General features: G+C 35.5%; 1 protein-coding gene across 4 annotated transcripts in view; it reads right to left on the bottom strand.

Annotated features, from left to right (window-relative positions):
* Nucleotides 1-6,280: 6,280 nt before the first annotated feature.
* Nucleotides 6,281-26,918, bottom strand: part of LOC150100287 (palmitoyltransferase ZDHHC2) — a 353,926-nt gene continuing 333,288 nt past the window's right edge. For all 4 annotated transcript variants that reach the window (XM_090402380.1, XM_090402379.1, XM_090402378.1 and 1 more), the window contains one exon: nucleotides 6,281-7,144. Coding sequence is in view for 2 of the 4 variants with exons in the window: in XM_090402379.1 (XP_090258505.1) it covers nucleotides 7,086-7,144 (59 nt within the window). In the remaining 2 variants the exon portion in view is untranslated. The remainder of the gene's footprint in view (nucleotides 7,145-26,918) is intronic.

The following is a 26,918-nucleotide window of genomic DNA, read 5'->3' as shown; positions in this document are numbered from 1 at the left end:
TGCATGAAGTGGCTTATGCCCAGGACAAGTAGATTTTGCTAGCTGGCAAGTAGCTGCAGAATGAACAAAATATATTTTAAGTTTAATAGAAAAAATACTTCTTGAACATGGTAGAGCACTATTAATAATTTTGTGGAAGACCGACTCCTATTGACTTATTAGGACATGTCATTAAAATACTAGGTGATCTTGGGGGAGAAAATGTTTTGCATAATTTGTCACCCCTGCATATGCCTATAGAAGATCTGGTAACATCTGTCTCAGAGAATAAATACATTTGTTACCCTCGTTATGGTAAGTCAGGATAGACAGATCATGCTTTAAATGTTCCTTCAGCAGAAATGCTGCTGATCCCCAAAACACACTGCTTTTGAGGTTAGAAGCAGAGGCATTGAAACACTCTCTAAACCTCAACAAGTATGGCTATATTAATTTATTCAAAATCTTTGAGAGTCATTTTAAGACCAACTGCAACCTAACTAATCCTCTAAACTTTTTATCCAACATTAGAGGATGCCATAACAGGATGTCAGTCTTTTGTCGATTATAATTTTAAATTGTTCTCACACTAGTAAATTATGCTAATGTACCACAACAAACTATGGTTGGATGTTGTTAGTAATTCAGCAAAGTATCATCAGCCAAATAACTTAATTTGTTCTTTGGTGTTGTGAATTATAGCACAAGATCTCAGATAGTAATGCTGACACCTAAACTTTCCTACATAACTATATATCATTTAATTATATTGCTCTTCTAACCATACTTTTGGTATACATAAAAAAAAAAATTGCTTTACTTTCACATCTGTGAGCAACACTGAGATCTATTAAGTGAAAGATAAGAAATTTGTATTTTCTTGAAATCATTAAGAGAACAAAACATATATAGAGACTTTGAAATGTGATACCTTGCTTTTGTCAAGTTTCAAAGTTCCATATGAAGAAATCAAATTGGAAAAAGTGGAACAAAAAAACTATGATGCTCTTTAGTTAATTTTATGCAGAGACAGAGATCTCTGTGGCATCTATAGTGAAGTTTGAATTCAAGTTCGCAGTATAAGGAAATTTTAGATATTTGAAAAGAAAGGTCAGTGAAGTTAGATATTAAATGCCTATATGCTGTTTTCTATTTGAAAGATTTTTTAATTCAAAAATAAGGAGATTACACTACTCGCCAAAAAGAACTTAGGTTCTCCCTTAGCAATTATTGAAAGCTTCAATTGTACTATAACCATACCATAAGTGTAGATTATTAATTCATCTGCCTCTAATAAAGCTATTTCTTTAACACCCCCACCCTTATATACGCCAATCATTTCCACATAGATCATGTCTTATTAATGTTGGTTCACATATTAACACCTTTTAGTAAGTTAAATATATCAACTCTTAAATATTACAATTCTCCTTATTAGAAGTACTAGAATTCTCCATAAGTAGTTTCTAATATATCTCAAAACAACCCCCCCCCCTAAATAAAAACAAAAACAAAAAACCTACAAGTTTTTGGTTTCACTTGAAGCATGCCACAATTTGTAGTGTACCTGCCTGGATATCAAACAAGTAGTATGAAATGATTTGTCCGTCCCTGGTGCAAATGTGCTAAAGTGTTTTTGATAATACTAGTAAAAAAGAATTACTGAAAAAATAAATAACACTAATAAGGGAAAGAAAAATAAGACTTATAAATTAGTATATATTTTCTATATTTTCCTCTTCCACATGTCCAGGATGGTATTATTCTAACATCATCCAAAAAGAATGATCTCATGACGTTTTTCTCAATTTCCTGGAGACAACTTAAGAAATTACTTCTCAAGAGCACACTCCTACCCTCCAGTAGTATCCTACTATGGTACTCAAAATGCTCCAGAACTAATACTTGTTCTATATTATTTTGCATTCTTTCATACTCATCTATATAACTTATGATACAGATGCAGGCCCATATTCAGCCCATGGAGATAAGAGATTAATAATTAAAAAAAAAAAGGTCCCACTGAACTTCAGTTCTATGAATATATAATGGAGAGAGAGAGTCAGGAAAAGCAAATTTCTTCTCTCACCTGAGTTACACCAATTAATCAGCAACTGCCAGTATAGATTATCACTGTTGTTCCACAGCAGATTTTCCCCACAAAGCAAAGCCTTTGGATGAAAAATATGAAAAAAAAGTTTGGAAAAATCAATGTAGCTGTTCTGGGCATCTATAAAATAGTTAAGTCACCTTTATGCTAGACCTAATCAACTATCTTAGAGATGCTATCCTTAAGAAAGTGACTTAAGGTCTATATTCCATCCTTTATAACTGGGTGACCAATCACTGTTTCCTGGGGAATGGCTTCTGCTCTTCATATTTCTCCAATGCTCCAGCATTGGAGAAATATGAAGCCACCATCACAATCCTGGGCTGACCAGATGGACTGGCTGCCACCTCACCTTGCTATCTATATTGGTGACTTCATCTCTCATCACACCATGTGGAGCTATTCCTCTAACAATCAAGATATTGATAATCTAGTTAACTGGATGGATATAACCTATATTTGATTTACGATGCCAAGCACGAAGACACTTTTCACTCAGCCAGATGGAACAGAACTAACACCCCAGATCTGTGCATAGTCTCTGAAGATCACCCTCTTCCAACAACCAGAACCATCCTCAACAGATTCCATAACAGTCCTACACTAATAGAGACAGAGACTTCAATCCCAACCATCAGTGGAACACCAATTGCTAAATGGAACCTTTGCAGATCCAACTGGAATGTATTTGAGAAATAAACTGAACTGATCATTACAGCAATACCACCCGTCCCTAATAGCTACCCCAGAATTGTTAAACTAATCAAAACTTAGCAGCCAAAACCTCTAATTCCCAGAGGCTACAGAAAACAGTACATACCATGTTGGAGCAAGAAAACTGAGGAACTTTTAGTCAAATATGAAGAAACTGAAGACCCAACTCTTGCTAAGGAGCTCATAGCAATGGTTGACAAAATCAGGAAGGACAGATGGATCTCAACCATCCATGAACTTGACTTCACCAAAACTAGCTGGAAAAGCTGGTCACTTCTGAGAAGATTAGGTGGGGTAGAACCAACAATACAAACCACCAGAGATAACTCCTGACCAAATGGCTAATCATTTACTGAAACCTCCAAGACGCATCAAAGCTCTACCAGGAAAATAACCATGCAATCTACCATCAGAAAAAATTTGATGATGGGCCCGAGCTTCCTGAACTTGTGCGCTCAGTATCTCCGGAAGTATCTCAGTATCTACAGGAAGCCTTAAAACTCACCAAGAATGGCAAGGCTGCAGAAGTGGATGATCTACTCCCTGAGTTTAAACATCTCAGCCAACAAGGTCACACTTGGCTGGCTGTCCTGTTCTCAAAAATTATAACTGGCAAACTACCAAAACTATGGCAAGAAGCCAAAATAGCTGTCTCCAAACCAGGGAAAGATCCAAATAATGTCAAGAATTTACGACCTATCTTCTTGCTTTGCTCCACCTTTAAGTTCTTTGAAAGAATTTCACCACTCAATGAAAGAAGAGACTCCTGATTGAACAAGCTGACTTCAGGCCAGGAAGAAATTGTGACCAGGTACTGGTCCTGACAACACAGATTGAAGCAGGCTACCAGAAGAAACTTAAATCTGGAGTCACTTTCATTGACCAAACATCAGCTTATGACACGGTCTGGTCAGGGGCCCTCCGCATAAAGCTAGGCAATATTATAAGATACAAAAGAAAACTCTCCAGCTTTTTGAATCCATCCTCTCCAACATGTCCTGCTCTTTTTTCTGGCAGAGAAAATTCAGAGAGATCAGAATTCCTCCACAACGGTATTCCACAGGGCTCTATGTTAGCCCCCTTTAGCATCTACAGGTCCAAATCACCACATACTAGCTCAAACAAATACATGTATGAAAATGACCTAGTAATCATACACCAATCTACCTCCTTTGAACAAAGACCTATATATCCTGGAGAGTACTTCAAGCAGTGGTATCTGAAGCCAAATCCAACAAAAACTGTGCTCACAGCATTCCACCTAAACAATGCAGAGGCAAACTGACACTGCAACCTCTCTTTCTGTAGCAAGATGATAGAATATGAGCCTCACCCAAAATACCTTGGAGCGAGCCTGGACAGAAGCCTAAATTATAAAAGGCACATCACCAACCTGTCCTACAAAATTAAAATGAGAAATAATATCATTTCAAGGCTTGCTGGAACAACCTGGGGTTGTGTTACAGAAGTCCTAAGGTCATCTGCACTAGTCCTCACATTCTCTGCAGCAGAATACCATGTCCCCCGTCTGGGAAAGAAGCGCACACACTAACATTATAGACACGCAGCTAAACTATACCATTTGCACAATTAGTGGGACACTGAGAAGCACCCCCTCTCCCCTGGTTGTCTGTCCTATTTAATATTGCTCCATCAAATATACAGAGAAGACAAGCCTCAATTAAAGATTTAATAGAGTAACGAGCAACCCACTCCTGCACCAGACTCTCAAATCCACCCCGTCTTTGCCTAAAATCAAGAAACCCTCTCTGGTCCATGAATGAATTCTCTTCAGCTGCCTTACCATCAACATCTGACATGAGGAAAGAACACTGGTCCAACAATCTCTCAACAAATGGCTTCCTGGTTAAAGATCCCAGTGTTCTGCAGCCTGGTTTTGCTCTTCCTAGGAAGATTTGGTCATCTGTCAACAAGATCAAAACTAACCAGGGCAGATGTGGCTACCTACTAACACAAATGGAAACTGTCAGACCACCATTATTGTGATTGTCCCCCTATAGCCCAGACAATTACTCATATTGTGAATGACTCCCCAAGGGACCTATTTCATGGTAACCCCCAAGACATCCATGAGGTGACAGATGAGGTCCTGGATTGGCTTTCTGGACTAGACATTGACCTATAGCTGCTATTCCTTTTGCCATAAGAATGAATAAATAAAATAAATGCTGGAGTATAACCTACCTGAATCCTATACTTGAACTTCTCTTATTAACCTCAAATCTTAGTCACAGTTTTGCTGATGACAATACACTCAATTCCTCTTATCTGACAAATAAGCCTGTCTTCAAACATTCCAAAAACCATGATTTTCTAAAAATCCCTAAAAACTGATGCCCCCTCCCACTGTTCCCCCATAGCCCAGACAAGCCTCACATTTCTCTGTGGTGCAAGGACAACCTCCTCACAGTTTCAATATAACCGAAATACATCCCTGTCTTCTTTTTGCAAGAAAGATTTCAATTTTACCCAACCCTTGATAATATCTGTATTCTCCAGAGACAGCTGGATTTCATTCCTTGGACTGACATGCACCTCTAGCCTTTCCTAAAAGAAACGTATTACGTTTATATCTTCCTTTTACTTTTCATAAGAGCAACAAAAATTTCCCTAAAAATTCTTTATCTCCCTCTCTAGATGCACTGCTTTCTCATAGGCATTTTGTTTCTGCTTTCCCTAAGTAAAGGTAAGTTCATGGGCAATGGAAATGATTTCCTGTCTTCTGCCAGTCAATTTTTTCATTGAATTAATTCATGCAATATACTCTCCAAACTCTTGGAAAACAGTCCATTATTGCATCCTTCAATGTTGACTATGCAATGCAGACTACTTTAACAGAATTTTCTTGCTATGCTCTATAGTTTCTTAAGTTCCTTTTTTTTTCTCCCTTGAAAGAAAAGGATAAAGAAGAATTGTAAAGTTCTTTTAATATCCAATACTTCAATTACCCGAATAGCAAGTTCAGATAATTGAAGTACTGTTACATGGCACTTTACAGAAAAGTCAGATGACATATATAAGGGTCGGTGAATTGAAGGAAAGGGTTGATGTTTTGAAGGCTGGATAAATGGTAGTTACTGTAATTCTCTCAATTTGATTAGAAAATTTTTTTTTTATTTTAGGCAGAAATTTTTGTTAGTGCTATATATGACATTTGGTGACAGAACGAGTGAGTAGGAGGAAACTAAAAATTAAAATAGCAATTGTGTAATGAATGGATAGTAAAGCACCAGAGCAAAATATTCAGCAAACTTTTTTTTTTTTTAATAAATACCTCACTACAAAATTAAACATAACAATGAGGACTGGTAATCAAAAAACAGCTCCAAAAAGAATAAGTATTCTTAAGCTGAAATTCAAAATTTGTGAATGTTTTTAATAACATTTGAACCACTTGAAAAAAAAAAAAGAAAAGTCAAATGGTGATAAAACTTAGATATAAAAAAATGTACAGAATAACAATTGAAGTATTTATTTTCCAATAATTCTGCATTCATGTTTTATGATATATTACATATTTGGTGTGTGGTTTTCATACAATAATGAAATATACAAACATAAGCAGCTTTTTTTTTTTAATATATATTTTAAAACTTACTGTAAATTATTACCATCATTAAATACTGTGAAATAAATAAATACTCTAAACATTTACACAAAGTTTATATAAATGATAATCACTAAATGATGGTGATTATCATTTAGTGATTAAATGCATATTCAAATTAACAGTACTCAAGAATATACTCAACATTCTACAAAATGCATTTTTTTTTTTAAGAAATCAACCCAAATCTTTGTTTCTGATTTGAGCTATAATTATATATTATTTATTCAAAAATATACAAATGATAATTAAAATAATGACTAAGATTTTTCAGATTTTTTTTTTACAACCTTACACAAAATTTTATATATAAACACATTTAGACAACATACATGTTTATACATTACAAATTATATTTCAGTGGTATGTAGTTAAAATTCGGTCAGAGAAGTAACATTCCTGATACATTATGAACTTTATCATTTACAAAAAGTATACAGCAAAGAAGCATCAAAAAAAGGGGAAACAAAAATGCACAAGTGCGTGCACACACACACACACACAAACAAAAAAGGAGAAAGTGTGTACATAAAGGATCAAAATGATCCATGATAATTTTCAGCATTGTCAGAATTAAGTACTTTGCATCCATAATAACGACAGTAAATAAAATGTGATTACAACAGCTTTGTACGCAATTTGTTCCCAGGATTTTCATATGGGCCTAGATGACCTTTGATTTATATCAGTACCAGCATAAGCTGCTGAATATCCTATATTCAAGGGGGAGGAAGGAAAAACAAAACAATGATAATCAGTAAAAAATCTAAATAGGAGGTAATAATGATAACAATAAAAGTTTAATACCATAAAACAAAAATTAGTAATCTATGTTTCTTTATTTAATGTAGGAAGAGAGGTATATTGATAGAAACTCATTTCCCTCTTACATGTTAGGCTCAATGGCCAAGTAACTTGACTTCTTTGAAATCGAATTAATGCTCTGATAGGGCAGTTAATGCTATATGCATAGTACATTACAGTTATTTTTGCATACATTTTTCCAGCCAGTTCACCTTTTTGGCAAGATGAAAAACCTGAGTTTCCAGTAAGAAAAATCTTGCCACCTCCATACGAGTCCAGCAAACTCACTTTCAATTGAAAGCCATGATAAAGGTTTCACATTATAGATGAAATCTGAACTGAAGTCTTACTAACTAAAGGGCATCATCAAAACTGACTGAACTATGAAGGCTCTATACTTACAGAAATCAATAGTACATCTAAGAAACCACAATAGTGGTTGGCTGAGTTGTTAGCATACCCAGTCTCCAACCAACACAGGTCACAGGTTCAAATCCTGCTGTGTGTGGACATGGACGTTTGTGATTGTCTTTAGGTGGAAGATGAATTTCATCAAAATCCTTCACCCAACTACAGTGCAAATGTACTATAGGTTTAGTAATAATCTTTCATGGTTAGTAATCACATTAAAAAAACATGCAACAGCCTCTGCATAGCTGACAGCTAGAATCAATGAGAGTTTAGTACTAAACAGTATTTAAAGGAATAACATCTTAGAATCCAGTCATAAATCCATACCTATAAATTATGCTCATCTCTTTAGACCATTTTGGCCTAGCATGATGAGTTGCTATCTACAAATATATATATATATATTTAAAAAAAAAAGAATGAAAAAACATTCATAATATGATACATTATTGCTCAGTTAACTAAAAGCATTTAGCTAACTAAAACAGATATAGAGAAGGTGATACATATGAAGAAATAGGAATGGGTGATAAAAAGTGTGCAGTTTATTACTAATTTACTTCTGAATTATAATTTATGTGAATGATTACATTGTATAGTAAAGGTCAATGCTATTACATCTTGAACTTGGAGGTCTGATGATGATCATGTATTTAGATTTAAGTGCTGGTTGAAGCTCTTTACTTTTTTATTTATTTTTAGGTTTAACAGAATAAATTTAAACAATGGTTTAAGAAATCCAATATTTAGTATTATGAAAAGTAAAAGATGATTATGCTAGTGGGAACAAACAAATTGAAAGGAGATATGGAAGGTATGAGAAGGGAAATGAAAAAATTGAAGTGAAAAATAAGAGAATTAAGACTGAGTAGTGCAGCAGAAATGAACTAAAAAGAACAACAATAACACATGACTTGATGATGATGTTGTGTAGGAAATTGGTATGGAATGAAATGCTTGGAGAGATTGCAAGTCTGTGGAAAAGTATATAAGAAGAATCATACAAATTGCTATTACAAAGAGAATGATGGTACAGCACAATAAGAATGGATACATATATCTTGCAAATGACACTTATATGACACTTCAACAATGTAACACTTTTTCATGATGAAATTTCTGGATAATGTTAGTAAAAAAGAAGCAAGGAATGGATTCCTCACAAGAAAAGTGGTGGTTAAGTGGAATGCATTACCAGAATATGTTATGAACATGAGTGAGTGTGAATGAATTTATGGTATATGTTGCTAGACAACTTCTTGCAAGAAATGTTTTGACTTATGAAGCAATTATTACACCATTACATTATTTTATATAATGAAATATTTTTTTTGGAGTGACACTTGACTTAATAAAAAAAAAAAAAATCCTCACTGTCCTACAAAGTCTATTTCTATACTTCAGAAAGTATAATTATGATAATAATAAAAAAAGAATGATGATGGCACAAAATAACTTTAGTAAATACAGATGATGGGGAAGTGAAAAAAGCAGACAAAATAGCAGAATCATCAAGTGATCATGTCATTTATGGAAAATGAAGATAAATATAGCTTTTCATAGATTATTATTATTTTTCAGGTATTAGATGAAGTAAAGGATTCATCATGGAAGACCCACTCTAACCTCTGTTTAACAAATACCTCTAATAGCTCTCCTTGAACTCATTCACCAAAAAATAGCAGTTACAATCACCTCTGGAAACCCATTCCACACATTCCTTACTCTCCAATAAAAAAAAAAAAAACACCCAAAACACTTACACAATACATGCACTCACCTGTTTCACTTTTCACAAATTTTGCAATCTTTGGAGTAAATATATTTTGCACATACTGCAGCAAATAAAATCATGTATCAAAATCAGTTGTCTCTCATTGTTCTATATATCAGCACTATGATGTAGCTCAGTCAGTATAGACGAAGCCCTTTGGTCAGAAAGACCTGGGTTCAATTTCCGTCAGTGATATGAGGAACCTTTATCTGGTCTCTTTCGACTAAAGATGAATTAGCCGGTCTCATACGGAGGTAGGGTTTTTTTTTCCACCGGGAAACTCTGGTTTTCCATCCCCCAGAACAGGCAAACCGGCCTCATGAACATACATGGATTACAGTCATGAATACGTCTCCATCCATATGCCGGTCCTGAGCCTGGATAAAATTGGGGGATTGAGGAAGGCAATGGTAAACTACCCTGTAAAAATCTCACCAGGAATACTTTGTGGGCAATATACCCACAAAGTCACCTATGGTCGGAAACAACTGAAAGGGAAAATCAGATCAGATCAGAATTACATATTTTGTCCCATTGGCCTATATCACACACCAGATAGCCTCAAATGAATCACCCTCTGAATCCCTGTCCCCCCCCCCCCCATTATGTACTTCCACTCTTTTTGGCTTCAATTCCTCTGCTATCATTAGCAAACCCCTTCCTACTCTTTCTGTCCTCTCTGAGTACACCATATCCCTTGCATTCTATTCCTATAACCATATCATCATCATTAGTTAACCAAGTCTAATGTCTACAACTCTAGCTGAGTTGAGTTAAAAATGTCCCAAATCGTCACTCTTATTTTGAATACTTCTGGGCATTAGTAAGCATAAACTGCAATTGTCCCTTTTTCACACAACCTTCCTTACACCTTGTGTTGGGGGGGGGGGCACATAGGCGCCAGGGGCAGTGGTGGAGCACCCTAGTTTATAGTATAATCAAGTGGAAAAACTTTCAACATCTATCTCTATTCCAGAGTATTTTGACAATAAGGTATGACACCTTTAGGCTACTTGTATATGGAAATGACTTCTGATTTACTTCATCCTTCTTATCACTTCTGGGTCTGGCTCCTACTGATGAAATTCCAATAAAATTTAAACCGGTCTGGGTAGTGACCCCTTCCCATAATGCATAGCATTATACATGTAAGGATGTGTGCTTTGCATTATGGGATACTAAGGCAACCATTAGCTTCTATATACAAGTTGCTCAGTTGCGAAGTTACTTCATGCGTAAACTTTGCTTACACTTTGATAAAGGATTAAACCAAGAATATAATTTTTTGGCATCTTTAATTTATATCATCCACATTAATCTGGTAACAAACTATATGATGCAATCATATCCACCCCCCCTCCTCTTCCTATCCACCAGTCATCCCTGCAATTTCCTCTGCATCACTGCCATTATCAGCTGTCCTGTTTTCACGATTCTAGCAATGTGTCCCAGAAATTTTAGGTCCTTATCCATGATCACTGCCAGATCCCTCATCTCCACCATTCCTCCAAGATAATGCCACCAACTGTATTATTATTATTAAGAGACCTCCAGGGAGTCAGAGACTCATTAAGGAAGACCATATACTACACACACACACCAGCTATCATACTTATTCTCAAATTCATTCACACTGCTTGCACTCACAACATCCAAAGGCAATCCATTCCAACCACACACCACACCACTCTCTGAGATAAAAATCCAGCTCTCACACCCTTCTTGGTGGCCTTCATTTCTCAGCTTCCAAGGATGCCCTCTCGTCCTTTCCCCATCCTCCATAAATTGAAATCACGTATGACCCTTTCAGAAGTTTGTAAGTCTCAATCATATCACCCCCTCCTTCTCCTGTTTGCTAGTGTCTGCAGTCTACAAATTCTCAATCTGTCTTCATAATCAGTATTCCACAATTCTGATAACATTTTTAACACTCTCCTTTGTACTCTCTCCAATATATCAGAATCATAATGGAAACCAGGAGACCAAACCTGCACACAATAGTCCAAGTGAGGTCTTATCAAGGCCTTGTAAAGAGGCAAAATAACATCCTTATCTTTAGATGTGAATGTGCATACTCTACATCTTATCTTTGCTTCCCAAAATTTAAAAATTGACACTTGGCTACATTGAACTGGTAATCTCAATCACCTGTCCATTTAGCCAGCATATTCAATTTCTTTTGAAAAGCCACGACACTGGCTTCATTTCTGTTTTTTTTTCCTCAACTTTGCCTCATCTGCAAACAACTGAATATCACCATTCAGACTGCCCCCCCCCCCCCTATATCATTAACAAATAAGTTAAATGATACATTTTACATGATATTCAGATTGTTTCCAGAGAGCTAGTTACGGTTAATCTACCTGTTATCACTTTTTACACATATGTAAGAATTTTTTGGATTTGTAGACCATCAGTATATGCATACTGATGTTCTATAGAATTTTGTTTGTGAAAATTAATGTCAACTTAAATTTTCTGTTTCAGATTACCATTTTTGGTTGTTAGTGCATATAAATGCACTAACAACCATGCCAGCTTGGGTGGCCGAGTGGTTAGTGTATCTGCTCTCTAGTCAAAATGTTGTGGGTTCAAATCCAGTCGTGGACATGGATGTTTGTGATTGTCTGTGAAAATACTAGTGGTGGTGGGGGGGGGCAGTAGATGGCATTGTTGTAGATGATGTGGTTCACTGTAGTCGGTGGAGACAGAGTTATAGAGTAGGTGCCTTCGTCCGATGAGTCTTTTGGGGGTGTCATGCAATAATAATATCGTGAGAACGGTATAGTTTATTGCTTGTTTTTATATGTATGTGTGAGTATATAGTGTGAGCCCATAATGCACAGGACCAGTGGCGTAGCTAGGGAGGGCGGTCCACTTTTTTTGGGGGGTTTCACGTGAGACAATTTTATTCGTTGAGATTCTTTTATGTTAAATTAGTAATTTTTATTACTTAATTAATTTTTAACAACTATATTTACAACTAAAATAAACAAAATATAAATATAACAAAACTGTTACATTTCCCTATCATACTATAATACAAATTCTTAAAAATAAAACACATGGTAAGGCGATTGCTTTATTGGTTATTGCTTATAGCTGCAGCACGCACCACACAGTTAGTACATATTTGCGAAAACGTTCCCCCCCCCCCCTTCTAATTTTGCATATAACTAAGGCCATCGACAGGGTTTTAGGCTCCCGGTAATAATATTTCTGCAGTTCCCTATTATATTAGGTTTTTTGCTTAACACTTTTGATGCATGTATAAAAATTAACAAACATGATTCCAAAATGCTAAAATGCCTGATTCATCATTAGTTTTTTTTTTTTTCTTAATCTGTTACACATTTATATTATTTGGTTGTTATTGAAACCGTTGAAACATATTTATTGTATTCTTTATCTATGGTTAGTCTAGAGCAGGGGTGGGCAACCCTTGGCATGTGTGCCAAATGGCATGCTAACAACTTTTTTCAGGCACGCAACTCAGGGCTCACCTTAATAATTAAATAAATAAATACATTTCAAACATCTTTTCTGACTTGTATACTTTAACTTAATATAATACAATTTTATTAAGTACAGCTATACCAAATAAAAATGCAATAAAGAAGCAAACCCTACCAACTATTTTAGTAATAATAAGTAATAAGAAAATAAGAAACAAAGATCCTATTTACAAGTTTTGTCCAGTTCAGTTGTTGCATAATTCCCAGACGTGGCGCGACTCCTTTACCATCATTTGATATATCTTTTAGTGTTTCGTAAAGAACGTATCCATTTTTTAAAGTGTGTATATATGGGGATTTAGATTTTATTAAATCGTATTTCATTAAAATATGGATTGAAAGTATTTATTATCAATTAATATGTTTAACTTATTAGATATAAAAGCAAATTTCCTAGGTACTAGGCCCTTTACATTGTCATAAACATACCGTATTTACTTGAATATAACTCGCACTTTTTTCCCCCCAAAACGAAAGCTGAAAATCATGGTGCGAGATATATGTGGGGATTTTCGGAACCTAAAGTTTTCAGTTTTTTTTTTTGTAAAATCCCGGTATATATCTCGCACCACGATTGCTATTGCTATTTCCTGCCTATAGAGCAGTTTCCTTGTGTGCATCCTACCCAAATAGGGCCATCTTCTTTCCCATTATTTCAAGCAAAAATTACCAGTAATTTACAAGACTCAAGATACTTAATGAACAATCCTTCATGATTCTACGGTACTAGGCCAGTAAAGATAGAGCAGCTATGTGCATATAAATGGTGCGATATTAACAAAAGTTTTCGCGAGTCAAAGCAAGCCGACAATTTTTGAATTGAAATGTTAATTCCCTTCAACCAAATTCAATACTTGAAACTGCCATAAAAATATCCACTATATATTTCTTAGTTTTAACACATTTATGAATTTTAACATTACATTTTCCGTTTATTTTTATTGCTGCCTTGGTTTGAGCTGGGGGGGGACAGACTCCCGCATATCTAATTTTTAGTTAGAACCGTGTTTGCCGGTGAAACATATGGTTTTGCTCGAGTCTAAATAGTATAGTTTCTGTGGGAAGGGAAGATGTGATTCATTAGTTGGTGCCATTTTTATCCCAGTTGTCTTCAAGTGCACTATTTGTTGAGAAATATGTTACACAGACTGCAAATATCTCTGTACGTTATTCAGTGATAGAATAAAATGACCTGTTTTTACTTCTGTCTGCAGTCACTATTGGTTACTGGGGAGGGTGTGTGATTTACCATGGGAAGTAAGTTACTATCGCCCTGAAACGTGTTTAAACTTTTTTTTTTCCCCGCGCGAGGTATATGCGAAACTTTTCAATTTCTTTTTTCGTAAAGTGAAATCAGGAGTGCGAGTTATACTCGAGTAAATACAGCAAGTTATTTTTAAACTATGTGAAACGTATTATCAATATTCAGGATTATGAAGTGTTATCTGCACATGATTAGATTGCATACGTACCCTTCTCTTTCATTTGCAATGTGTGCAGGTCAGTTTATAATTGTACTAATTTTTGGTTTGCTTAAACGTGGTTGGTATATGCAGAGAGTGAATATGAGATTTTCCAAATCCAAATTATAATTTTTGTCAGTGTCTATATGTCTCTGTCCACATTTTTACACCCCATAATCCAATTTCCATTAAAGTTGAAAGCTGTATGAAGAAAGCAATTATTTAATAATTATATATATACAGGGTGTTCGGGATAAATTTGACAGTTTCGTAAGGAAAAAGAAAATCTTCTTTGTATCTATTAAATTTAATGAATTGACAAAAAAACATTACAGGCAGAGTTAATTACAATACTATCAACAAGATTTACTCAAAATAACCACCATTAGCATCGATCACAGCTTCAATTCTGCTTCGGAACCTCGAACAAGCTGATGCTACAGTCTCCCTGGGAAGGGCCGCAAAAACTGTTTTAATTTTATCCATTAACTGGGCTTTTGTATTACTGGAAGTGCGATTGGTGTCTTTTTCAACTGTGCCCCATACAAAATAATCCATGGGGTTAAGGTCTGGGGAGTTTGGAGGCCAAACATTTGGACTGGTGAAGTCGTAGAAATTTTCAGACAACCATTTTTGACTTTTCCCAGAGGTGTGGCAAGGGGCCGAATCCTGCTGCCATACATACGGCCTACCATTGGCTACCCTTGTTATCCAGGGCTTGACTACAGTTAGCAACTCCACGAACAAAGCCCGAATTCCAATGCCAGGGTTCTTCAACACCTGTTCCTGCAGATTTGTGAGGAATTCTGCTGTACGAACGCAATCAGATCGTCTGCTAGGGATCTTTCTTCTTGCTACATCCTCGTAGTCACCATTGCAAGTCTCTAGTTCATGCCTGATTGTTTTTACTGTATTCAGGGAGCATTGGGCAGCAGTCGTAATATCCTTATTTTGATGGCGGGCACGAATCATCATGATACAAGTTATTCTCTTCCATGATTCAGGTGGGTTCCAGCTATCCATCCTTTCTGACATCTTGTATATGAATGAAGAAGGGTCCAAACTTTTAAATGAAGAGAAGTGTGTGTTAATACATGTAACTTACGGAAAAATATAATTAATTATAAATATGTCAAATTTATCCCGAACACCCTGTATATATATATATATTTGCTGCCTGCTCTTTACAGATTGAGCAGATCACAACCAGCAGCAAAGAAACAGACATTCAAATGAAATTAGACAATTTAAAGAATACTGAACTGAAAAATTTTGCATGATTAAGAAAGATAATAAAGCATTATGTATTTTATGTTCTGAATCAGTTGTTTGTAAGACTTCTTCTGTAAAGAGACATTTTGAAACTGTTCATAAGAAATTAAGTAATAAAAGTGAGCAAGAACGGAGAGAATCAATTTCTCGTGAACTGAGCAAGACAAAGAAACAGTCTGATATGTTAATGAAATTTATTTCAGGTAGACCTAGTTCCAACTTAGTTGCTGCTGGTTTTGAGGTTTCAAAAGTTGTTGCCGAACATGGAAAACCACTCAGTGACGGGGAGTATATTAAAAAAGCATGGCTAGAATGTGCTCTTTTCCTTTTTGACAATCTTTCAGAAAAGGTAAAAATTATTCAGCACATTAAAGAATTGTCTGTGAGTAGAAAAACAATTAAGGATAGGATACTCAGGTTGGAAAGGAATACAGCAGAACAATCAACAAAAGTTTGGCTTCGTGTAAGTTCTTTTCTATTTGTGTTGATGAGAGCACAGGCAATCTTGGCTCAATTTTGTAGAGATGACAAAGTATGCGAAGAGAGGATTAACCTTGTAATACTACCTGAGTGTATCATTAGGGTTGAAATATGTAAAGCAGTTACGAACGAATTATCTATTCGGCAAACAGATATTTCAAAAGTGGTATCCGTCACAACAGATGGTGCGCCCAGCACGATTGGTAAGAAAGCAGGATTTGTAAATCTGTTTGCAAAATATAGTGGTCATCCACTGATAGGTTTTTCATTGCATCCTACATGAGAAGAATTTATGTGCAGATGCTGGCCTAAAGGAACTTCAAGAAGTGATGCACACAGTAACCAAGGTTGTTAATTACATTTCTGCACCTGCTTTGAATAAAAGACATTTTCAAAATCTATTTAAAGAGGTGGATTCGGTGTACAAAGTACTAATAATGTACAACAATGTTCGTTGGCTTAGTCGAGGTCTTGTTCAGAAATGATTTGTTGAATGCCTGAATGAGATGAATCTTTTTGATTAATCAACAAATGTGTTATAAAGAAATGTATGACATCGCGTGGTTTGTAAACTGATGTTTTTTGCAGATTTTTGCAAACATTTAGTAGCCTTACAGATGAAATTGGTAGCGCATGCATATCTCTACAGATTACAAAATATAAACCTGATATAAATTATCTTTCATTAGTGATGAAATAACAGCAGAAGTCTCATTGATGCTAAATAAATAAAATATCCACTATTTTTCTTTCTCTAGTTTTGATTTGATGTTTTCTGCTAAAAATGAAAATGATAAAGATTAATTTCTTTTAATATATTATGTAGGTAAAATAATTTATCTCTAATTTTTATATATTACTCGTGAAGGATTAAGAAGTAATAAAATTATATCTTTAATTTTATTTTCTTTTACTGTGCTTTAGTCAAGTAAAACAATTATGAAATTGTGCATTGCAATATATTGAAAAAATCTGTGTGACTGATCTTTATTTAAAAAAAAAAAAAAAAAAAATTCAGAATTATTGTTTACTCTTGCTGATGTTAAAATTACGTCTTTAAATTGTGCGGCTTTATATGGCAGCTAGAATTACACTTAAATGCAAATAAAAAAATATTCATGCTATCAACATGGTAGAAGGACTTAAGTAAAAATTCCATCACTAATTTTTACATTCATTCAATCTTACATGACTTACAATAATCACTCTTACAATATTCTTTGATTTTGCCATTCTAGTGTGATTATTTAAAAAGGTCTTCCCAATACTTAAAAGACACCAAATAATAATACGTTCCCCAAAATTTCGGTTGGCACATGAGAAAATTTTGCATTAAAGATTTGGCAATTTTGGCATGCCCACTAAAATAGGTTGCTCACCCCTGGTCTAAAGTCCAGATTTAACACAAATCTATCATACTGCTGTGAGTTTGGGAGGTTAGGGCGATCAAGGAGCTGTGACGAAAACGCCTGCCAGTCTGACCAGTGACTAAGATTTTCAGAAATGCTATACGTCTTTTTGACTTTTTTGTACTATTTTTGATGTGTATTGAGAAGGGCAGCAAAAGATCTAGCTATGCCACTGCACAGGACACTACGTTTCAGGCCAGGAAACAAAGTCTACATATGAAGTATCTTCACGAATAGGCTACCGAAATGAAATTCAACAGTCTCTAAAAATAATTAGTCTAGTCATTAAGATACTCCAGGTGAAGACTTATAATGAGCTAGTGGCAAAATTAAAGAGAGACATGTCAGATATTACATCAATACATTGTATTGCACATAATTTGAATCTGGCCATTTTAAATTCTACTAAAGATGTTCCTTTTGTTTCTGACATCAAAATAGTAATAAAAAAATTATATACCTTTTACCAGAATTCATCAAAACGACTGAAAGAATTGAGAAAAGTAGCAGCCATGACAAACAAAAATCTTGAAGTTCAAGTATCAGTATTTGGTAATGCGGGAGTCTATGCAACATCAAAAAACTTGTTAAAGAACATGATGACATACAGTGGTATTCAAATAATGAATGCATTATTTGAATACCACTGCAGGACATATGAACTATTTCAGTGTTGAATAAAAAAAAAAATCTAACAGATGAAGGAATAATGTATTTAAAAGCAGTCTCAAATTTACATGTCCTGAAGATTTTGGGAAAGGGAAAAAAGGAGTATGATTATAGATAAATGTTTCATGAAATATTCTGATGATAGTAAAGAAACAATTTCAGCAAATTTGGTCAATAAGTGATAATGAGTTCAAAGTTGTGGAGAAGCATTTAAACATACAAGATCTTTATAGAAGAACAATGAGCGATAAGAACAGATTTCCATTTCTCTCAAAACTGCTGGAAGTTTTATACCAGCAAATATGTTGTCATATGAGTGAGTTTTAGTCAAATGAATCTTATAAAAGTGAAACTGAGGTGATCAACGAATCCCTTCATCCTGAATGATTTATCGATGATACATATGAATGGCCACTCTCTGCACGAGTTTATTCAAGAAAGGACAAACTGCAGGACATATGAAGCACTTATGTAAATACACAGTAAGTGTTAGTGGCATACATTTACATACCCACATTGAAAGGAAATAATATTTCTGTATAATTACATCTAATGTGTAGTAAGAATTAAATAATGTATTATTCTTGATTTTGTGATTATAACATTTCGTTTTTTTTTAAACATCACTCATAACAATATTTATAAAAAATAGACTGATACCTTGGCAAGTAAAATTTTTCTGTGGGTAGTCGATTTAAGTTGTATTTCTGGAGTCCTGGTATAAATAATCACATGGTTAAGTATGTGAACATATCCAACAGCTGGAGAGGTAGTTATTATTATACAGTCCCTGAATGCTATAAATGCTGTCACTGAAAGTCATTCCATGAATGAAATAGCACAGCTGCATTTTACATTTAACAGCTGATGGATTTGATACTGTACTTCAAATTTAGATCAGAACAGTTGTATACATTGTTCTCAACATGATTTCAAGTTTTTAGTACAGGAGAAGATTAAATGCAACTTAATTTCAAACTATCAAGACATGGCAATGTTTGATTGTGGGAATGAACATTTTCAAGAGTTAGCAATACTTATGGATATTGGTGGAATGTTTTTGTCTATTGATCAAGCTCAAGCTCACATAGTGATTGAGGTTTTAGTTTAATAAACATACTGAAAATCAAACTCGGGAATCACTTGGACACTGAACATTTGGACATGTTAGCACATACCATGAGCTGGCAGCTTGATGGTGGTGGAGAGGGGGGGGTCATCAATTTGGACAAAGTATACATAGTTAGTGCAAACTTGTCAAAAGTTATAGACAAAGAGACTTGGCTAACAGCAGATGATATAGTTACAGGGACTGAATGTGAAGGGTTTAGTATTTTCAAGGTAGATAAGATGGAGGGGGGGGTACTGCTGATGATAGCAGATGAAACCAAAAAGAATAGGAGACAGGCAGGAGGTTGGCTGTTCATTTGAAGGCAATCTGGTGTGAGATTAAGACCAGTATGACAAAATATACAGTTGGGTGTTGCTATAGGCCACAGATGATCTAGAAGGCATATACATTAGTATACAGTAGTACAATAATACATATACAATAGTACAATGAGTATAGGTTGAGTGATTATTATGGGAGACCTTCAACTATGGAGATATAGACTGGAAGGAAGAAAGATCATATGGTAGCAGGAAACAGAATTTATACACCTGTTGAAAGATAATTACTTAAGGCAGCATGGGATGGAGGGGACTAGGGGTGGAAGAGTATTGGACCTGGTCAGTCTTGACTTGGGAATTGTAAAACATGAGGAATATTCTATCAAGGAGGAGTATTTGTGGAACTACAAGGCAGGTGATTATGACATGCCCAGGAAGAAGCTTAAATCCATACCATGGCATAAAACATTTCAGGGTAAGGATGTTAGTAGTGCATGAGATATAGTTAAGGGTCATCTAGAGCAGGCTTCCCAAACTGTCGGCAGCGACTTCCTTGGGAACCGATAGGTTTGTTGATGGGGCCGTGAAATAATAAAAACAAATTTAAAATGCTTTATGACTAAGTGTGCCATGTGAAATGTGTATTTAAGATGTTAAAAATGTAATATTTGCATTTGATTTTTGCGATATTCGTTGTTTTCTATTGAATACCCTCATCATCAAATTCCTGACATGTACCGTCAAGGGGTGTACAGCATATGATAGTACTACATGAAAAATTTACATCATTACTAACTTTCTATCTACAATTTTCTTCCAAATCAGTCTGTTACTTGTCAAGACTCCAACATTATCAGATCTTATATTTCTATCATCTAAGGCACTTTGTACCGTATCAATCCACCTATATCTTGGTCTTCCTCTGGGTCGTTTTCCTGCCAACCTGGCAGAGAACACTTGTTTTGTTAATCTTTCCTCGCCCATTCTGTTTAAGTGACCATACCACCTGAGATCAGCTCTGCTAACCCATTTCTGGATGCTGGCAATGTCAAGTTCTCTGCTAATATCCTTGTTTTTAATATGATATTGCCATCGATGCCATCTGTTCACACCTCTAATCTTTCTCAGGACTCTCATATCTGCAGTCTCTAGTCTTTGGTCAATTGTTTTATTTCTGACCCAGCTCTCAAATCCATAAGTTAAAACTGGTTTGAACACCGTCTTGTATACAACTAATTTAATGTTCCGACAAATTTCTCTCTTATTCCATATGAATTTATTCAATTGACTTCCTACCATACCAGCTTAGTTGATTCTGTTGTCTATTTCCATATTTAATTTACAATCTTCACATGTACTTCACATTTACCATCTGCCATGTACCCTCAAGGGGTGTACAGGATATGATAGTACTACAAGAAAAATTTACATCATTACTAACTTCCTATCTACAATTTTTCTCCAAATCAATCTGTTACTTATGAACACTCCAACATTATCAGATCTTATATTTCTATCTTCTAAGGCACTTTTTACTGTATCAATCCGCCTATATCTTGGTCTTCCTCTGGGTCATTTTCCCTGCCAACCTGGCAGAGAACACTTGTTCTGGTAATCTTTCCTCACCCATTCTGTTTAAGGAACCATACCACCTGAGATTAGCTCTGCTAATGCATTCCTGGATGCTAACAATGTCAAGTTCTTTCCTAATATCCTCATTTTTAATATGATATTGTCATTGATACCATCTGTTCACGCGCCCTAATTTTTCTCACGACTCTTATATCTCCTGTCTCTAGTCTTTGGTCAAGAGTTTTACTTCTGACCCAGCTCTCAGATCCACAAATTAAAAACTGGTTTGAACACTGTCTTGTATACAGCTAATTTAGTGTTCCGACTAATTTTTCTCTTATTCCATATGAATTTATTCAACTGACTTCCTACCATGGATCAACAACAGAATCAACAAAGTACAGGTATGTACTTTGTTGATTCTGTTATCTATTTCCATATTTAATTTAATCTTCAGTAAAAATCATACTTAAATAGCTGAAATGTTTTACTTGTTCTATAGGTTCTCCATTCACAATGAAGTTGATATTTTCAATGCTTCTGCCTATTTTCGTTATCTTTGTCTTTTTATTATTATGGGGTGCTTAAGGGTCAAAGCTGTATAACTGAGAGGAGACCTCCACATAGCCTTCAAAGGAATGCGGAGAACCGACCAGGGCTTCTGACCTAATGTCCAATCCTCACCTTCTCGTGGTGCACCCTGTTGGGTATCTACTTTGATACTGAACGAACGAGGATGGGCTGGCAATTTGGGATTTAGCCGACCAAATTGTATTCTTATTGGTTAAACCAAAATAAAAAATGATGGTACAACATGACAAAATTTCATGCCGGCAGGGGTGTCGCTAGGTTAAACAAGGCCCCCGTTGTTTTCGCCAGGGAACCAGGGCGAACAGCGAAAAGTCAGCTACTGGAACAAATCTGAAAACAAACCCCAACTCAACATCACCAGAGTTAAAGATCGGTACTATCAATGTAAGAAGCCTGAATGGCAAAGAAATGGAGCTAGCTGAGGAATTAGATAAGTACCAGATCGACATAATAGGGGTGACTGAAACAAAAAAGACCAAAACTGGTGAGATCTTTCTGAGCAATAAATACAAAATGTTATATTCAGGCAATAACAATCAAGGAAAAGAAGGAGTAGCCATAGTATTCAACACAAAATATGAGGCTAATCTTCTTGAATGGCAGTCAGTCTCAAGTAGAGTAATGTGGGCAAATATGAGAATGGGGAACTGGACAATGAGACTTATTTGTGCCTATGGTCCCACAGAAGGTTCTACTAAGGTAGAAGTGGAGGAATTTTTTGAGGCTTTAGAAAAAGCAACTGACACAATGAAAAAGGAAAAGTTGGTCCTTGTTGGGGATCTAAATAGTAGAGTAGGAAATGATTGTGAGACATACAAAAATATTTTGGGAAAATTTGGAGAAAAGAGCAAAGCTAATAATAATGGCAAATATCTGTTGGATTTCTGCTCAGGACATGGACTGGTTATTACTAACACCATGTTCCAACATAAAAATGTGCACAAATTCACATGGAGAGAAGAGGCTAGGAATAAGAAAAGTCTCATTGACTATGTTATTGTTGATAGTGATGTTTTCTCCCTGGTGCAGGACACCAGAGTGTACAGAGGATTTGAAATTGGAAGTGATCACTATTTAGTCTTGAGCAGGATAAAATTGAATTTCATATTGAAAAGAATAACATGTAAGAAAGTTTTAAAGCGAATAAAAGTTGAGCAGCTCTCAGATGTAAACTGTAGACTAAAATACAGAAATATTATTGAAAAGAAAATGAAAGAGTTTGAGAACAGGAATCAAACCTTGGAGATTCAGTGGCAAACTCTGAAGGAAACATTGATTGATTCTGCCAGAGAGGCATGTGGTGAGGTTGTGTGCAAAGATAAAAAAATCAGAACTCCCTGGTGGACACAGGAAGTTAAAGAGGCAGTGAAGGAAAAGAAGAAAGCATATCAAAAGTTCCTGGCAAATAAGTCAGCTTTTACTCTTACAGAATACAGAGACAAATGTAAGAAAGCTAAACAGTGTGTAAAACTAGCTAAACAAAAGTCATGGGAGGACTTTGGCAAGAATATAGAAAATAAATATCAAGAAGGTGGCAAAATATTCTGGAGGTTGTTGAAGAAGCTTAGGAATGGAGGAAAGAGTGCTGTAAAAGGAATTAGAGATGATAAAGGTGAAATGAAAACAGTAGAAAAAGATATCCTTGAAGTATGGAGTAATTACTTTGAAAAACTGCTAAATGAAACAAGCAGTGATGACAGCACAGTGATAAAAAACACTGACCAGGCATGCAGTCAGGAATACATATCTATACTTGAAGTAGAAAAAGCCATCAAAGGCTTGAAATGTGGAAAGGCAGCAGGAGTAGATGATATTCGACCAGAAATGCTGAAGTATGGTGGTATAAGAGTCTTACAGTGGTTGCACTGCATAGTTCAGAAAGCCTGGACAGAGGGACAAATTCCCGATGATTGGAGTAGAGCTCTCATAGTACCCATATATAAAAAGGGAAATAAAACTGAATGTGAGAATTACAGAGGTATTTCCCTACTGAGTGTTCCTGGCAAGATCTATGCAAGTATACTTGAGAAACGGTTGAGAAGAATTGTGGAAGAAAAGCTTGGTGAAGAACAAGCTGGATTCAGGCCAAATAGAGGCTGTCAGGATCAGATCTTCACTTTACGACAAATAGTCGAGAAAGCATGGGAATATAACAAAGATCTGTATTTAAGTTTTGTCGATTTGGAAAAGGCATATGACAAGGTGCCAAGAGAGAATCTATTCAATACGCTGCAGTTATATGGTGTCAATGGGGCATTATATCAAGCAATACTTAGTCTTTATTTGAGTTGTGAGTCAGCAGTTAGAATTGAAGGAAGTACAGGAAGATGGTTTAATGTTAAATCTGGTGTGAGACAAGGATGTACATTATCCCCTCTGTTATTCATTATCTATATGGATCACATTATGAAGGAATGTGGTATTAAACCTGATATCAAAATTGGAGATGTTAATGTCAGCTCTTTGCTTTATGCGGATGATGTTATACTTCTAAATAAATCCGCTACAAGTCTGCAAGATTCTCTGACTAAATTGAATAGCTGTTGTAATAGATATGGTATGAAGGTCAGCAATAAAAAGACAAAGACAATGAAAATAGGCAGAATCATTGAAAATGTCAACTGTGTTGTGAATGGAGAACCTGTGGAACAAGTAAAACATTTCAGCTACTTAGGCACAATTTTTACTGAAGATGGTAAACTAAATATAGAAATAGACAACAGAATTAGCAAAGCTGGTATCGTGGGAAGTCAATTGAATAAATTCATATGGAATAAGAAAGAAATTAGTCGGAACACTAAATTAGCTGTATACAAGACTGTGTTCAAACCAATTTTAACTTATGGATCTGAGAGCTGGGTCAGAAGTAAAACACTTGACCAAAGACTAGAGACCGCAGATATGAGAGTCCTGAGAAAGATTAGAGGCGTGAACAGATGGCATCAATGGCAATATCATATTAAAAATGAAGATATTAGGAAAGAACTTGACATTGTCAGCATCTGGGAATGCGTTAGCAGAGCTAATCTCAGATGGTATGGTCACTTAAATAGAATGGGAGAGGAAAGATTAGCAAAACAAGTGTTCTCTGCCAGGTTGGCAGGAAAACGACCCAGAGGAAGACCAAGATATAGGTGGATTGATACGGTACAAAGTGCCTTAGACGATAGAAATATAAGATCTGATAATGTTGGAGTCTTGACAAGTAACAGACTGATTTGGAGGAAAATTGTAGATAGGAAGTTAGTAATGATGTAATTTTTTCATGTAGTACTGTCATATCCTGTACACCCCTTGAGGGTACATGGCAGGAATTTGATGATGATGATGATGATGATTGTCTTTTTATTGCTGACCTTCATACCATATATATTACAACAGTTATTCAATTTAGTCAGGGAATCAAGCAGACTTGTAGCGGATTTATTTAGAAGTATAACTTCGTCCGCATAAAGCAAGAGCTGACATTAACATCTCCAATTTTGATATCAGGTTTAATACCACTTTCCTTCATAATGCGAGCCATATAGATAATAAATATCAGAGGGGATAATGTACATCCTTGTCTCACACCAGATTTAACATCAAACCATCTTGTACTTCCTTCAATTCTAACTGCTGACTCACAACTCAAATAAAAACAAAGCATTGCTTGATATAATGCCCCATTGACACTATATAACTGTAGCGTTTTGAATAGCATCTCTTTTAGCACGTCATATGCCTTTTCCAGATCTACAGATCTTTGTTATATTCCCATGATTTCTCAACTATTTGTTGTAAAGTGAAGATCTGATCCTGACAGCCTCTATCTGGCCTGAATCCCGCTTGTTCTTCCCCAAGCTTTTCTTCCACAAGTCTTCTCAAGTATACTTGCATAAATCTTACCAGGAACACTCAGTAGGGAAAATTTTCACATTCAGTTTTATTTCCCTGTTTATATGGGTACTATGAGAGCTCTACTCCAATCATTGGAAATTTGTCCCTCTGTCCAGGCCTTTTGAACTATGCAGTACAGCCACTGTAAGACTTTTATACGTCCATACTTCAGGATTTCTGGTCGAATATCATCTACTCCTGCTGCCGTTCCACATTTCAAGCCTTTGATGGCTTTTTTTTCTACTACAAGTATGGATATGTATTCCTGACTGTATGCCTGTTGAATGTATTTTTACCACTGTGCTATCACTGCTTGTTTCATTTAGCAATTTTTCGAAGTAATTACTCCATACTTCAAGGATATCTTTTTCTCCAATTTTCATGTCACCTCAACCTCCAGAATATCCTGCCACCTTCTTGATATTTATTTTTTATGCTCTTACCAAAGTCTTCCCATGACTTTTGTTTAGATAGTTTTACACAGTCGTGTGGAAAGGCTTATGTGTTCGTCACATATGTTGATTGGATTTTAATGGTATAAATGTGAACACAGATTGATAAGAAAATAACTATTTATTAACTTAAATGCTAATATTTTGCTGGTATTATATCCAGCATTTTCAGAGCATACAAACAAAGTTTGTTACAATAGTGAGACAACCGCAATCTGGTGTAACAGTGGAACTAGTATGAGTAATTGTAGCATGCAACACAAAGACTAAAGTCCTAATTAGGTGCCATCTAAATTAAAAAAAAAAAGTATTAATTTGGTCTTAGGATGACTGTCTCCCAAATATTTGGTAGATTTATACAGCTATGCTGTTGAGGTTTGGAGTATGTTTCAGGGTTTCTGTTGATTACAGGAACAACCTCTCTAACTTGTAAAAGCTTCTGTGCAGTACTTTTGTTTTCTACAATTGATCCTGTGTGTAGGGGTATCCAAAGCATGGCCCACCAGACCCGACTTGCCATTCTTCATGGAGACGATATCGTATGCAAGGCACGACAATACGATAAGTGGAAAGTAAAATCGGCACAGCAACTGAACTGGTTAGCCTTCTTAAAAAGGTGCAGAGATACCAATTTAATACCAAACTGTATAAAAATTAAGAACAAGTTTCACTCAGTCAGAGCCTAATGTATTTATTTATAAAAGAGCGAGTTTAGCACTATTACGGGAACAGTTATACGCTACTTGCTGAGAGCTATCAAAAATAAATTCTTCCATCAGTGCACTATGCAATGTACTATGTAAC

Source organism: Typopeltis vanoorti, chromosome 13 (genome assembly GCF_054136105.1).
Source record: "Typopeltis vanoorti isolate ZY-2024b chromosome 13, IOZ_Tvanoo_1.0, whole genome shotgun sequence".
Lineage (NCBI taxonomy): Eukaryota > Metazoa > Arthropoda > Arachnida > Uropygi > Thelyphonidae > Typopeltis > Typopeltis vanoorti.
This window is presented reverse-complemented; position numbering and strand designations above follow the sequence as displayed.